We start from the raw sequence: 13,508 nt of genomic DNA on the forward strand, positions 1-13,508 counted from the left end.
GCAAAAATGTTTGGTCAAACTTCACTGACCAATCTAGCAGGTCAAGGGTGGGCCATGGCTGGACCCAGAGTCTTTCCGGGTCTATGTCCGGCCCATTAGCAGCCGCAACACTTTGAGCAAACTTGTTGCTCTCCCAGGTCAAGTTCATTTTTTAGCTCTAATCTATGATGAGAACAAGCACCACACCATCTCTTAATCTCTCTTCAAAGAAACAGCCGAATACTGTGCCACGGGACCATGAATCACCCAACATTCACCTGAGTTAAACCCTGGAGTAGCACACTCACTTTGGAACAGTTTGATAACAAGTTGCAAAATCTAACCATACTCACCTACTGTTGTTCTAAGTACTAAAAGAAAGAGAGTCGGTAGATTCGAGTATATTTCATAAATGACGACTGATATCTCTAAATCTATCGTATTAGATGTATCTTTTACTCTTTATCAAGCCGAGCCAGTTTATCCAGAAGTAGCTTAAGCTGACAACAAAGAGAAAAGAGTCCAATCCATTCCACGGATACATAAGCAGCTTCAGTTAAGAGCCCGGTTATTGTTCAAAGAACATAGATAATTATAATATGATCATACAAAGCAGGTCTCGGAAGAGGATAAATAACAAGCGTTGTGAACCATCAGTACCAGCAGCGAGAGAGAACATAGAAAGGCATTGAACTGAAAAAGAACAAACCGAAACACAAAATCTATGCAGTTGATTCTACTTCTGATTCGGTTTCAGCAGGTTCAGTCTCCACATTCTTCGCACGCCTCAACCGCGAGGAAACGTTGTCAATTGCAGAATTCAGCTGATTTATCTTATCATTAAGAGTTTGACGAGTTTTCTGCATCCGTAATCCACAACGACGTTTCAACAAGGGATATTAGCAAATTGCGCGTACTAAATGGCTGGCAACAAACCAATAATAGGAAAAATTACTTTGCTCACCTCCAGACCTTCGTCATAATATAATGGTCGTTTGGCCTTCCTAAATCCATCTTCATTCTCATTCAGCACCGATTTCCTGATCTGCATCAATAAGAGAATTCCACTCAACACTAGAGACAACAAGGAAAATGTAAGTTCAACAATTATTTGCACATAATATCGACATCCATGCAACTTCAAATGTAATCAGCCAAGCAAACTGCTCCATTCCTTTGCTTTAAAAGAGGCTTAAAGAATAAAGGGCTTTTATTTGTCAATCTCTCATCTTGGTTCATCATGATCAACATTATCAAATGATTTTCCTTATCAATCATGGAAAGCTATAGCATCAAGAACTGAAACTAAATTGGTGCAGTAGGAAAATCAGTCAGCTAATAGGCAAATCAAACAAATATCTTTTGCTGGTTAGCTATGCAAGAAACCAGCGCAAAAATAAATAAAAGAAAGCTTACGGTTTAGCCTTTAGGGGTTCATATTAAAGGAATTGAAAGTTCAACTAAGCCTTCAGTATTTCAAGATGCTGCAACTATATATCTCAACTATTTTATTTTTTTTGTACTACTTACAAAGCATATAAAAACTTTAACCGCAAGATGTACCGCCATAGAAATGCTAGCATTCTTATAAAGCAGGTCAGTTTCAGTAGGTAGGTTTATACCTGTGGAGCAAAGACATATGCCAATGTACCAAAGACAGCTCCTCCTAGAAGGAAACCGGCAACAAAATCACCACCTCCACCTCTAGAACCATCGCTGCATGAGCAAATTCAAATATAATCTATTCTAGTATTTACTAGAAAACAGTCGAAGGGAATATTCCAAATTTTTAGCAACAGCACTGTAAGTATTAAAAAATCAGAACAGCAGTATGTGTAAACAGGGCAATTTATTCGTGGCCCAGCCAACGTAGTTCAACTCTATGTCTGTGTCAATTTGGGCCGTAATGGAAGTTTGGTCAAATAACCCATCTGGATAACACATTTTTCAGCGTGAATCAGAACAGAAAGGGGACAGTGGAAAAAGTACTAATCACTTTCTCCTTTCTTTATCCTCGTCCCTCGAGAAGCAGGATACTAACGAATAAAGGCCTTCATCACCAACTCAAACCAATTCAATTAAGGAAATAAAGTACGTCTCTCAATAATATTGGAATGTTAAAGTGTAATAAAGATTGCAACTGCAATAAAGATTGTGACAGCATATAAAGTAGTTCGTGGTTTACACCATGTTAACAAGATGAAAATCTGATATTATAAAGTAGACACATAATGAAGTCTGCCATTCTCTCGAAGTTTTAAAAAATTAGAAGAAAACATATAATTTGCTAAGTAATTTTAATTTTAGAATAACAGAAACATGTCATTTAGGAAAAGACTGCATATCACTGTTGTATGCCCATAATAGACTAGTCTTCTCTAACCAGAGAGAGGGAAGAAAAAAAAAAATCATAAAATTGGCAAATATTTACTACCTAAACTCAGCACGGACGGATACATTCCTGCGATGATTTGATTTTGTCAAGCTCTGACTTATTGCTAATTGAGACCTGTGGCTGCTCAATAACTTCAGCTTGTTGGACTGAGGAAATGTCTTGATAGAAGTTCCACCTTAAAACACAAAAAGAACTTAAGAGAATATAAACATTATCTAACGAGACAAATACAGAAGATTTTACAATATGACTGATTGCGAAGGCGCCAAAAAGTACAATATACATTTCTATTTCGACATGAAGCACAGAAAACAACAATTAAGACTTACGAGCTTCAATATGGTTAATTCTGTCTACAACAATTGAGACTTAAGAGCTTCATATTTGTTTATTGAATCATCTATAAATGCATTTTGGTGATATAATAGCCGTATCCTGGAATCCTTCTTACTATATGAATTGCAAGCATTATATTAATGGTTATAGAGTTTATAGATGCAATTCATGAAAATTTGTAGCTAATCCATGAATCCAGCGAGTTCGAGCGCGGAACTGAAACTAATTAATAACAACGAAAATCCCAAATAAATAAACAAATAAAAGAGGGAGTAAAGGGAATTAGAAGGATTATAAACCGAGCCAGATTCTCAAATGAAACAAGGGGAGATCTAAAATTAGAGTTTGGCGATTCTCCCAGATTACCAAATTGCATAAGGGAAGCATCAAACAAAGATTTGGTGATTGTTCCGACTCCAAATTCGAGAAAGGGCAGAACACATGATCGAGAAGGGAAACCCTAATCACTGAATCGCAGAGCCTAGTAACGAGGAGAACACCATGAAAGCAATGGAGGAGAGGAAGAAGGGGAGCTCACCGTAGAGGGAATGCGTAGTTGAAGAGGTCGCCATGGTCGTCGCGAGATCACAAAGACGAGGGAGGCGGAGGGGGAGTTTAAACAAGAAGAAGAAGCCCTGTCACCTATGGAGGGTTACCTTGGTGCTCCTCTCTTTTCCGAAATTGCCCTCAGCGTTTCACTCCGATACAAGCGTAAAAAGTGGGGATTTTGCAAAAATGATAGGGTCGGATAGGGAATGCGAAATAGCGAACGCGAGGAGCTCGTTTGGGGACTCCGCCCGTCGTACGGAATCGTGCGGGAACATTTAATCTCCGCCGTTCGTTCTTACATCGTACAGCTGGAGATTACGTAACGCATTTTTCTTTAAAAAAAATTAAAAAAGGAATTAAAAAAAACTCTTAATGGGCTGACCAGATGGACTGGGCCTACGCGGCCCATTATCTCCCAATGGATTGGGCCTTTGCGGAAACTACATGAGAAGAGAGAAATTAATTAAATATTAAGCAGTTCACTAGTCACCACCCCTCCTCCTTTACCAACGAGTTTTCTATATATATATAAAAACCAAGTTTTCTATAAAAAGAAGTGGATCCATTCGTTCATGAGTTCATAAACCATAATAATATAGTATATATTTTACACAAATTCAAGCGATTCTTATTCTTATTTAAGCGATTCTTTTTTCTCTCTTTTTTTTTTTCGAACAGTGATTTGGAATTGTTATTACCTTCCAAATTCACCACAGCTCATAGGAAGGAGAATAATGGGTTCTACTAAAAAGGTAAAGTGTTCTCTTTCTCCGCCGCTCTTAATTGCTATATAACTATGCTGATTCCCCCTTTTCGTTTTGTGTTGAATGGAATGAATCTCGGGTTCTCCAGGATTTGCTTTTATGATCCAAACTACTGAGTGAATCATGAATAGGAATGTGTTGAATGGAATGAATCTCGGGTTCTCCAGGATTTGCTTTTATGATCCAAACTACTGAGTGAATCATGAATAGGAATGATTCCAGATGTGAATATTCGAGGCAAATTATACTTTTAGCATCATCCCGGTCCCCAATTTGATGTGTCAAGTACCGTTGCTTGTTCATAAATAATGCAAATTTTTTTTAAGTTTGTAGTTGATTTTAGATGCCCCATGGAATACAAACTCAAGGATTTTTCTGGAATTAATCATCTTTTGTTTTTTCGTATCTGTGCCATGTCTGTAATTAGCATAACTTGTAATTTGAGTAGTCGTTTGCGTAAAAAGAAAAAAAAAAAAAAAAAGTAGTTGTTAGTCAACTTGGTCTTCTATCATCCTACGAATTTCGGGCCCGAAATAGCCAAAAAAATTCGAACTGTTATATTTACAGATGTTTACAATCACAAACAGCGGTTTGTTCTTATTTATAGGTAGTTTTTGTTTCAAATTTTGCTTAATTTGGCTTAATTTCATCATGTTCGTCGAAATGTTACTTCATTCAAGGAAAGCTGAACAAATCAGAGTACATTATAGTAACATATGTTTAATTTTTCTTGATTCTCTTATAAAATTTTGCTTTTTTAAGAGGTCTTATTAAAGGCTCTTGTATCCACAACTCGAAATTCCTTGCCAAGCTACATGAAAATCCAAAATTTTCATACATCTTACAAGACAATCTTTTTGCTTGTAAATTTCTTATTAAAAACAAATTCCAGAAGAAGGCATAGGGCTATGCTCATCCTCTGTGAAATGAGCTTCTACAGCAATTTAGCCTTGATGCTATTTCTGTGCTAAAGGCTCAATTTGCCTCTCGCAATATTACCTAGACCTAGTATTCTGATTGCCATGAACACTTGTATGTACAGACCTCTCGGATAGTTAGTAGTATGGGTAATTTTGATTAGTTAGTTTAGTTTCGTTGGCGACTCATTGTGAAAACTATCTGCACAATTAATTGGAATGTTTGTTCGGTTTAACGCCTGCGAAAGCTAACTTTCTCATGATTTTTCAAATGACAGATGGCAAATATAGCCAAGGATTTGACTGCTGGAACGGTGGGAGGGGCTGCGCAGCTGATCGTTGGCCACCCATTCGACACCATTAAGGTCAAACTCCAAAGCCAGCCAGCCCCACTTCCCGGTCAACTCCCCAAGTATTCCGGCGCCATTGATGCAGCAAAACAAACAGTAGCTTCTGAGGGACTTAAAGGCTTATATAAAGGTATGGGAGCCCCACTCGCCACTGTCGCGGCCTTCAATGCTGTTCTCTTTACTGTCAGGGGACAAATGGAGGCTTTGCTTAGGTCCGAGCCCGGGGCTCCACTGACTGTGGGTCAGCAGGCCGTGTGTGGTGCTGGTGCCGGAGTCGCTGTTTCTTTTCTGGCGTGTCCTACTGAACTGATTAAGTGCAGGCAAGTGTATTGAAGGATTAAGTTGTTTTCATGAACTTTTCTTTTAAGACGCACAAAGTTCAATCTCCTCCTACGATGCAACTTACTTTGAGGAATGACTTCTTCCTACCTACATTAGTTTTTTTTTTTTTCCTTTTAACTTCTTTTGTTGACTGATGATTTAGATTATTTAAACATGTTATACGCTTTACTAATACACCTTTTGCATGTGTATTTGCTTGCTTTACATTGTAAAGCAGGTTGCAAGCCCAAAGTGCCTTAGCAGATTCAGCTTCTTCTTCAGGTGCTGTAAAATACAAAGGACCGATGGACGTGGCAAGACATGTTCTTAAATCAGAAGGCGGTCTTAGAGGCCTGTTCAAAGGCCTGGTCCCGACCTTGGCTCGCGAAGTCCCCGGAAATGCTGCGGCCTTTGGTGTCTATCAAGCCTTTAAGCAATACTTTGCAGGTGGGCCTGATACATCCAACTTGGGAAGCGGCTCTCTATTGGTTGCTGGAGGGCTTGCCGGCGCGTCATTCTGGCTCGCGGTCTACCCAACCGATGTTGTGAAGAGTGTGATTCAGGTCGATGACTACAGGAATCCAAAGTACTCCGGAACCATTGACGCCTTTAAGAAGATATATGCATCGGAGGGAATCAAGGGCCTTTACAGGGGCTTTGGACCAGCCATGGTTCGCAGCGTGCCGGCCAATGCAGCGTGCTTCTTGGCATATGAGGTGACTAGATCTAGCCTTGGATGATTTTCTACTAAATCATAGTCAATAGGATTTGCGGCTTTGATTCATGCAGATAATTCTTTTCCTGTTGAAGTAGTCGTCGAAGAGAAAAGGAGAATTTAAGTGATCATCTTAACTGCTATACATTTATGTCTCATTACTTCCTTGCTTGTGGAAATAAGCTTAAGTTTCACTACTAGAAAAAGTTAGCAACAAAATTTTGGTTATTGGAAATATCTAGAGAAATTAGGTGTACCATCTAGAGTATTGTAAGTAATTATCAGAAACATTCTGAAACAAGAAGCCAATGCTGACTAATGGAACAGTAAGCAATTATTGTAGGAGACTGTGTTATTACACATTAACGCCCATCAGAGTTCAAACCAAAAGGCAGAACTAAGATGGCGAATGAAGAAATTTTACTATGATTCATCCAGCAGAGAACTACAACAACATGGCTTATCTTGTATCTTTTCTTTCTCAGAATCTGAATAAGATACACAAAGAATATTTCGAGTACAATTAGCATCCAAGTAATCTCTTACAGCGCCAACTCTTGTGTGGTTTCTTCTTCCTATTTTTCTTCTTGTTCTTCCTTGTATCAGTTGGATATTCTGTCACATGTGAGTGTCCTTGCCCTTCGAAAGACCTCTTTGGCATTTGCTTATCTCCAACAATTTCCCCCTTTTTGACCATAAATTGGAAGGTTTAAGTTGGTTATAAATGAGTAACAGAATTATACAAGTTTAGCTTTTTTATTCGGATACTGTTTCATTGCTTTCTTCTTCTTGTTCTTTAACATGATTAATGTATTGTAAGCACATTATGGCGGCGTTGTGTAAGAAGTGGAATTGGACTTTTGAACAAAAGACTCGTAGACGAAGCTTTTGCTTTTGCTTTTGCTGTAGTGGAAAACTGTCCAGGTGTATCAATACGAAAGATGCAGTGCCTTTTCAATTGCTGCACTCAACAGCACTTTGCAGAAGTTCTGGTCAGGCCAAAGAGGTCCTAAATGATATATATACCCTTGCTATTGCGATTGCGATTGCGATTGCGATTTGAATATCATAATTGCTAGCAAGTGTCCATGCAAATATCAACAGTAGAATGAAAAGCTGTTAAAACTCACCTGTAAAGAGTGGTTATTAGTATTCACTGTTTGTTGGCTCTTATCTTGGCACTCGAGAAATTGATCATTGAAGCTTTGACAGGAGAAAAACTGCTCCCTGCCGCTTGAAATTTGCCTAATTGTTAGAGACGGATTTTCCGACGAATGCACCGTGGAAGAGCTCGATACGCTGCTCCCCTCCATTTTTAAGCTTAGCTGCAGCAGCAAATGTTTAAAGCACAATAACCATTAGTAGCTAATAATAATAATCATAAACCATTAGTTCTAGCTTATGGGAACATAAATGCGGGAAAACAAGTTTGCAGTGTTCGAAATTCTATTATTCACCACACTGATGAGAAAGAATTTGCAAAAAACAAAGAGAGGTTTAAATGCAAATTGATGATTGATGATAGATAGGTACATGCTATCATGCAATGCTGAAAAGAATTTACATTTTCAACGGGGAAAATAAGATCTTCAATTGCTGGAGCCAGATGACAGAGAAAAAGAGTTAGTTTACCAATTTTCAATTGTATTAGTTATTTACGAATTTATCAATAAACAAAGATTCAAGGAACTAAAATGATCAATGAGTTTAGATCCGTACGATGTCCAGATATTCTCCGAACATAGATGAGATTTTAGTCAATACAGAGATAATTAAAAAAGATTCACATATTCAGTTGCTTAATTATTTTAAAAGAGGAGTCAATTTGTACCTGAGCCAATCGATGTTCGAGGCGCGCAACACGATCCAACACGGATCCCTTTTCATGGGCTTCTTCCACCGCCATCTGCAGCGGGACGCATGATCTGGTCCTGGCGAAGGGCGCAGGCGCGGGCGTGGGCGCGCCAACGACATTGCTTCTTGTAAATACTCCATCTGAGACGTTATTAATATAATCCATGATATCTAGTAAAAGAAATGGATGCATCAATAAGAGCGTGATTGATGTAGGGAGTTTTGTTTACCAGGGCATCGAGGCGATCCAACCTCGGCAACAATGGCGCAGGAGATCTCCTTCTTGCTCCTTCCATTTTTTTCTCTCTCTAACATTTCTCTTAACACTCCACGTATGCTTAACTAATTAAATGCTCGGGCAACGATCTGAGCCGAGAATTAGAACCATGCAACTGTTCGGCTAACACTTCTTGCGTGTCCGGTGGAGTTGGTGCACTTGTTTTACTTTTGCATGGGCTCTGCTTTTGAAACCGAGAAGCAAAATTCAGATATTTAGTCCTCAAACAATTTTTTCTATTATCGGCCGTCCCTAGTGCACGTGGTAAAGAACTTGATGGTTGGTACCCGATTCATATTTTTAGTTAAGTTTATTTCTAAACAAAGTAGGTAGTATACTATCTATCTCTCAAAAAATAATAACAATAATAATTTTTCTGTTTAATTTTGGCTTTTGAAATAATTTTTTTCCAAAAAAAAGATATATATATTGCTGCGTTCGATAGCTAAAATGAGTTTTTGGAATTGAAAAGCAAATTCTCCGACCTGAAGCTTCTGCTTTTCCTATATCAATCAACATAAGGCCAAAATGGCCTCATCAGAGATATCGAAAGAGGGATGGAACATAACTATTTATAGGTGTAAATCTTACGAACCTTTAATTTTAAAATTCACAAAACTCAAATTAACTTTTAGTAAAACAAAATGATAAGATAAGCAATGTTATTAAGGGCCTTAAATAATAGGGATTTAAGATGTATACTTTGTTTAAGCCAAGCCAGTTTTTTCATTTTTCTTTTAGACCCAACAAACTTTTGGTTACGCTCCACGTGCGGTGANTAAAAGTTTGGTGCAGAGCCCAAGTTCAACTCGAGAAATAGATGTCTAATCCATTACAACAACGTAGAACAGGGAAATCTTAGATCACAAATAGATAACTCTTACATAACATTGCAATAGTTATGGGGAACTTAATTGGCATCCCCTCTCCATTTTCTTAAGATAAATAAGATAGCATATCAATAAGATCAAAGTGTAAATGTATATACCTTCACAGCTTTAAAATTACAACAAAGCTGGGTGAGGTAAGAATAATCAATGGTTGGGTTTCACCCCATTGATGGTGGAAGACCCAATGAACCCAGGGACCTCGCCTCTGGTCATCTCAACGTACAATGCGTAGTCACTGTAGTGCATGGTGTATAGGGTGCTCTCGTAGCGTGTCACGTGAAGCTTCTTTCGTAGCGACTCATTGATGAAGCCATAGTAGCCTGCTTTGTTCATTAGCGAGTCGATTGTTTCGATCTTTGTCCAGCCTGTTCGGAATTATTGGGAGGTTAGAGAACAGATATACAAGTGTCTCCATTCACGAGTAAGTAAATACAGTTCATGCATATGCAGGTAATTTCTTATGAATCAGGCAAAAGAAAAAAGATTTAAAAAGAAAACACAGCCTTTAGTCTCCCCTCCCAGCTTTCCTTCGGAGAAATATATTACATTTTATAATATTAAAAGGCATTGTTGCAGAAGTTAATAATGATTCTCTGATATCAAACGAGATGAAGACCAAGAAGAAAAAGGAATTCACCTTCCTGTGCGGCAATCTCGGGCAAGTAAGTCGCACTGCGCCTAATGTTGCAATCAGGGTCAGTAAACTCAATGATCAAACCATGCTTACCTATCTGCACAAAAAACAACAGCTTCTATCACTACAAGCACTCAAACTACTAAACTAGACGACTGTAGAATATGATATCCTTATATTTTCTACCATGAATTATACTACTTAAGGGCAAGTAACACGCACATGCGTGCAAAACGAAAGAGAAGCCGATGAAGTTGACATCAGGATCTCGGATTTTTGGAATTCGACTCCAATATTTCCCTACATGTCGATTCCCAATATTAACGGGTACGGAGAAATAATGTGTTTTTGCCTAGTGTTAACTAAGAACACCTTGGTTCACCAAAACATTAAGATTATCTTCATGATTGTTATCACCATTGGATCATAAAAGGCGGGCAATGTAGCAAGTGGGGAATTTCCTCTTCTACACTGTAGAGATCAAGGGTAAGAAAAATAAAAAAAGAAAATATTGCATTAAAAGCACAAAAAGAAAGAAAGAAAAGGAAGCAAACCTCCCAATCAAGGAAATGGAGAGCAGTTTCATAGTTAGTAAGTATAGAAACTGTGCATTCCAAATATGGTAATTCTTTAGCCTGTATTGGTGGGAAGCGTCGGTCTTTCAGAGCGCTGAAAAAACATGGAATAATAATTATTGTTCATGATTCACAGCATAGAATGCAAGGTTTCTCCAAAATTGCCTCTTTATTTTTTTGTGAGACTCATAAATTACAAATTTATTATCCCCATAACCACATGTTTTAATTTAAAATTTAAAATAAAAAAGGGATGAATTGGTTACGCAGTCATGAAGAGTCAAAACTGCAGCCCATCTCCCATTGGTTAGAGCGGTATAGCTAGCATCTGACTGAACCATCTATCAACTAGATTCTCAATTTATCCTCTTTGTTAAACTCAAAATCCTCAAACCATAAATCCCTGAACATTCTGCAAAAATATGTAAAGAGAAAACAACAATACCTCGTTAATGCATAATCCCTAAAGCCATTGATCAAGCGACGACCTTCTAAAGTTCCTATGCATCCTCGCAGGCGCGGCTCTCCGCCACTGGTTGCTTTTTTCCAAGTAACAAACAAGGGGCTGAAATCAAAATATCATAATCAAACATAAAAACAAAATATCAATTTCTAGAAAAGAGAGGATAATTCCAATTACTATAGTCATAATGAAGGTCAAAAGTGCCACAAAGATTATTACGGGTCCATAAGAACTCCCGTAAGGAAAGACATCAAGATCCAACAAAGAACTCCATTACAATCTATAGAATGGCAACGAATTCTAAGCTAAAATAACAGCAGTATCGGGTACGAACAACTGTTTCAGGCAACACCAACTCCTAACGTCCAAAATCAGAAAACCTGCAAAATAACCAGATTTACAAGAGACTACTTAAATGCTAGCATGGAAACGAGTAAGATTACTATCATTGTACTTGAAGAAAGTAACTATACTTAATCAGAGTACTGGATATAAGGAGGGGAAAAAAAACATTTGTCCACAAAAAACAACAAAAAAGAAAAAAAAAAAAATGCTAGAATGACAAGTTTATTCCCGATGATGATAACATATACACGAGCCCAACCGCAACCGACAAGATAGTAAATTCAACTTGCCAACTCGCTTTAGGTTTCATGGCAAACACTTCCCCTCACCTTATTTTTCAGCTAATTTGAGTTCTATCCCTTTTTATTATCATTGAAAAGGCATATGTAAAGCGCAGTTTTGTAGCTCGATTGGCAAGGTCGTAAACAATCCATCCCTCCTCCTTGATGAAATCACTCTCGTTCAACACCCTATAGTTAATATCATAACCGTAACAATATTCGTGCGTAGTCGTAAGACATAATACCACTATTCGATTGTTTCATTCGAAGTCAATATAGCAACTCCGAATATAGGTTTAAAAGAGGGAACTTTTCCACTAATGTCCACTGAATAGATAGAAATTCCCTAATTATCTCAATCTCCACAGATCAACAGCTCAATTAACAACAATTACCGCAACGACACCACCCCCAAAAAAGGAACCAAATTTAAGACGAAATCAGGCCAAATCAACTCCAAACCTCATCAGAAACACGCCAAGCATCGATCAAAACCCCAAATTGGAATGAAATTTACAGGGGAATCGAAGCTAAACCCTTACTGCTCGCCTTCCTCCTCGAAGGCCGGGGGAGCGGGTTGTTCACAGTTGTAGTGGGCGACGAGGGTGTCGAAGCAATACACCGCCATTTCGCGATTGGCGCACACCATCGTGGAGCGCGAGAAGCGGCGAGTCGCGGTGCGATCGATCGACCTCGACGATGGGGAGCGTTCGAGGACGATCGGGGTCGAGGAATCGAGGATGAGGATGAGGAGGAGGAGGAGGAGGAGGAGGATAGGGGTAGAGGAAGGGGAGGAGGGGGAAAGGGAGAGGAGGAGATGCTCCTTGGGGTGGAGGCGTGGAGCTCGGGGAATATGGTTTTGGCCTTTTGGGAAGAACTGTGAGTAGCAGTGGAAACGGTCAAATTGATAGGGATTTTGACAAAAATCATACATGTACTCATAATTTTCTTCATGTATAAATTTAGATTTAGATGCAAACATATATGTACATATAAACTACTTTTAGCATAAATAAAACACGTAATGCAATTAAAAATTCGTACATGTTCAAAAATTTATATACTTATATTTTATTTAATAAATATTTTAATAATATATAAATATAATTTTGATATATAAAATTTATAGTACAATAAAGGAAGAGCATGTTAGAAAACAACTTTACTCCCCTATAATATTTATTAACATTAACATTAACACTCTCTTATCTCTTATTAGGGATGAAGAATATGATCAAATTTTATAAGAATCTATATTCGCAGTCACTTTTTTTTTTTTTTGAATGTAAATTCATGCACAAATATGTATTAGATATTAAATTTAAATATTTATATTCGCTTTCAGCCCTACTTCGGAGTGTGCGCCATGGTAATTTCCATTTTTAAGCAAATTTTTACTTACTACTTACTAGACGTAAAAATAGAGTGGTTAAAGCAACTTTTCCTTGTTCTCTTGATAGTCTAATGGGCCTTATGGCCCACTAAAGGTGAAGGCCCACTATCATATTATTTATTTGGGCCTAAATAGGCCGAATGCGTAAAATGGGCTGGATGTCAATTTTGCCCACGAAGTAAAGAATTAAATGTCCTTTATAGAAACTCCAGTGGGCCTGACCAATTCGAGGGGAGTGATTTTTCTTTTTATTTTTTTGTCTGAACCAAAGACTAAACTAAGATGGCTCGAGCCTTTTGTATCGTTGCCATTCAGATACAGAGATTAGAACTCACATAGCAAATAAAATATAAACTTTAGCGCGTTGTTAAGCTTAATAAATATGATAAAAAGATTCAGTACGCAATGTACACGGTTACCCCATATATCGTGTAATAAGCAGCAGAGTCAAGTCTCTCAATTGCCATTGA

The 13,508-nt window shown here is 38.1% G+C and overlaps 4 protein-coding genes across 8 annotated transcripts; 1 reads left to right on the plus strand and 3 right to left on the minus strand.

Annotated features, from left to right (window-relative positions):
* On the minus strand, nt 481-3,379 carry LOC109707201. The gene is made up of 5 exons (XM_020228325.1): nt 3,249-3,379; nt 2,414-2,549; nt 1,602-1,695; nt 944-1,024; nt 481-839 (listed from the first exon to the last, which is right to left on the minus strand). Exons 1-5 carry the CDS (start codon nt 3,280-3,282, stop codon nt 702-704), a joined length of 483 nt encoding a protein of 160 aa, XP_020083914.1. The 5' UTR covers nt 3,283-3,379; the 3' UTR covers nt 481-701.
* Nucleotides 3,874-6,686, plus strand: LOC109707171 (mitochondrial carnitine/acylcarnitine carrier-like protein). Its single transcript, XM_020228284.1, has 3 exons — nt 3,874-4,011; nt 5,219-5,610; nt 5,850-6,686. The coding sequence occupies exons 1-3, from the start codon at nt 3,994-3,996 to the stop codon at nt 6,349-6,351; spliced, it is 912 nt and encodes a 303-aa protein (XP_020083873.1). The 5' UTR covers nt 3,874-3,993; the 3' UTR covers nt 6,352-6,686.
* LOC109707870 lies at nt 6,850-8,746 on the minus strand. Its single transcript, XM_020229396.1, has 4 exons — nt 8,411-8,746; nt 8,158-8,321; nt 7,457-7,651; nt 6,850-7,011 (listed from the first exon to the last, which is right to left on the minus strand). Exons 1-4 carry the CDS (start codon nt 8,493-8,495, stop codon nt 6,850-6,852), a joined length of 606 nt encoding a protein of 201 aa, XP_020084985.1. The 5' UTR covers nt 8,496-8,746.
* On the minus strand, nt 9,261-12,429 carry LOC109708278 (uncharacterized protein At2g38710-like). Of its 5 annotated transcripts, none has more exons than XM_020229946.1 (7): nt 12,188-12,429; nt 11,002-11,121; nt 10,536-10,650; nt 10,399-10,452; nt 10,204-10,281; nt 9,985-10,078; nt 9,261-9,712 (listed from the first exon to the last, which is right to left on the minus strand). In XM_020229946.1, exons 1-7 carry the CDS (start codon nt 12,292-12,294, stop codon nt 9,492-9,494), a joined length of 789 nt encoding a protein of 262 aa, XP_020085535.1. In that variant the 5' UTR covers nt 12,295-12,429; the 3' UTR covers nt 9,261-9,491. The 5 variants fall into 5 exon arrangements, with proteins under 5 accessions (XP_020085535.1, XP_020085537.1, XP_020085536.1 ...); XM_020229948.1 differs by lacking the exon at nt 12,188-12,429 and adding an exon at nt 12,108-12,145; XM_020229947.1 differs by lacking the exon at nt 10,204-10,281.

The sequence above is a fragment of the Ananas comosus genome, linkage group 3 (assembly GCF_001540865.1).
Source record: "Ananas comosus cultivar F153 linkage group 3, ASM154086v1, whole genome shotgun sequence".
Classification (NCBI taxonomy): domain Eukaryota; kingdom Viridiplantae; phylum Streptophyta; class Magnoliopsida; order Poales; family Bromeliaceae; genus Ananas; species Ananas comosus.

What these genes read in the sequence shown, in the direction of transcription:
- LOC109707201 (XM_020228325.1), bottom strand. Translation starts at nt 3,282, where the DNA reads ATGGCGACCTCTTCAACTACGCATTCCCTCTACG. An exon ending in CATATGTCTTTGCTCCACAG is followed by an intron (nt 1,025 to 1,601) that starts GTATAAACCTAC and finishes TTATTGATGCAG; the next exon opens with ATCAGGAAATCGGTGCTGAA. An exon ending in ATTATGACGAAGGTCTGGAG is followed by an intron (nt 840 to 943) that starts GTGAGCAAAGTA and finishes TTACGGATGCAG; the next exon opens with AAAACTCGTCAAACTCTTAA.
- LOC109708278 (XM_020229946.1), bottom strand. Translation starts at nt 12,294, where the DNA reads ATGGTGTGCGCCAATCGCGAAATGGCGGTGTATTGCTTCGACACCCTC. An exon ending in AGGGATTATGCATTAACGAG is followed by an intron (nt 10,651 to 11,001) that starts GTATTGTTGTTT and finishes ATGTTTTTTCAG; the next exon opens with CGCTCTGAAAGACCGACGCT. An exon ending in CGAGATTGCCGCACAGGAAG is followed by an intron (nt 9,713 to 9,984) that starts GTGAATTCCTTT and finishes AATTCCGAACAG; the next exon opens with GCTGGACAAAGATCGAAACA.
- LOC109707171 (XM_020228284.1), top strand. An exon ending in ACTGAACTGATTAAGTGCAG is followed by an intron (nt 5,611 to 5,849) that starts GCAAGTGTATTG and finishes ATTGTAAAGCAG; the next exon opens with GTTGCAAGCCCAAAGTGCCT.
- LOC109707870 (XM_020229396.1), bottom strand. Translation starts at nt 8,495, where the DNA reads ATGTTAGAGAGAGAAAAAAATGGAAGGAGCAAGAAGGAGATCTCCTGC. An exon ending in TGGATCGCCTCGATGCCCTG is followed by an intron (nt 8,322 to 8,410) that starts GTAAACAAAACT and finishes ATAACGTCTCAG; the next exon opens with ATGGAGTATTTACAAGAAGC. An exon ending in CTAATAACCACTCTTTACAG is followed by an intron (nt 7,012 to 7,456) that starts GTGAGTTTTAAC and finishes ATGGTCAAAAAG; the next exon opens with GGGGAAATTGTTGGAGATAA.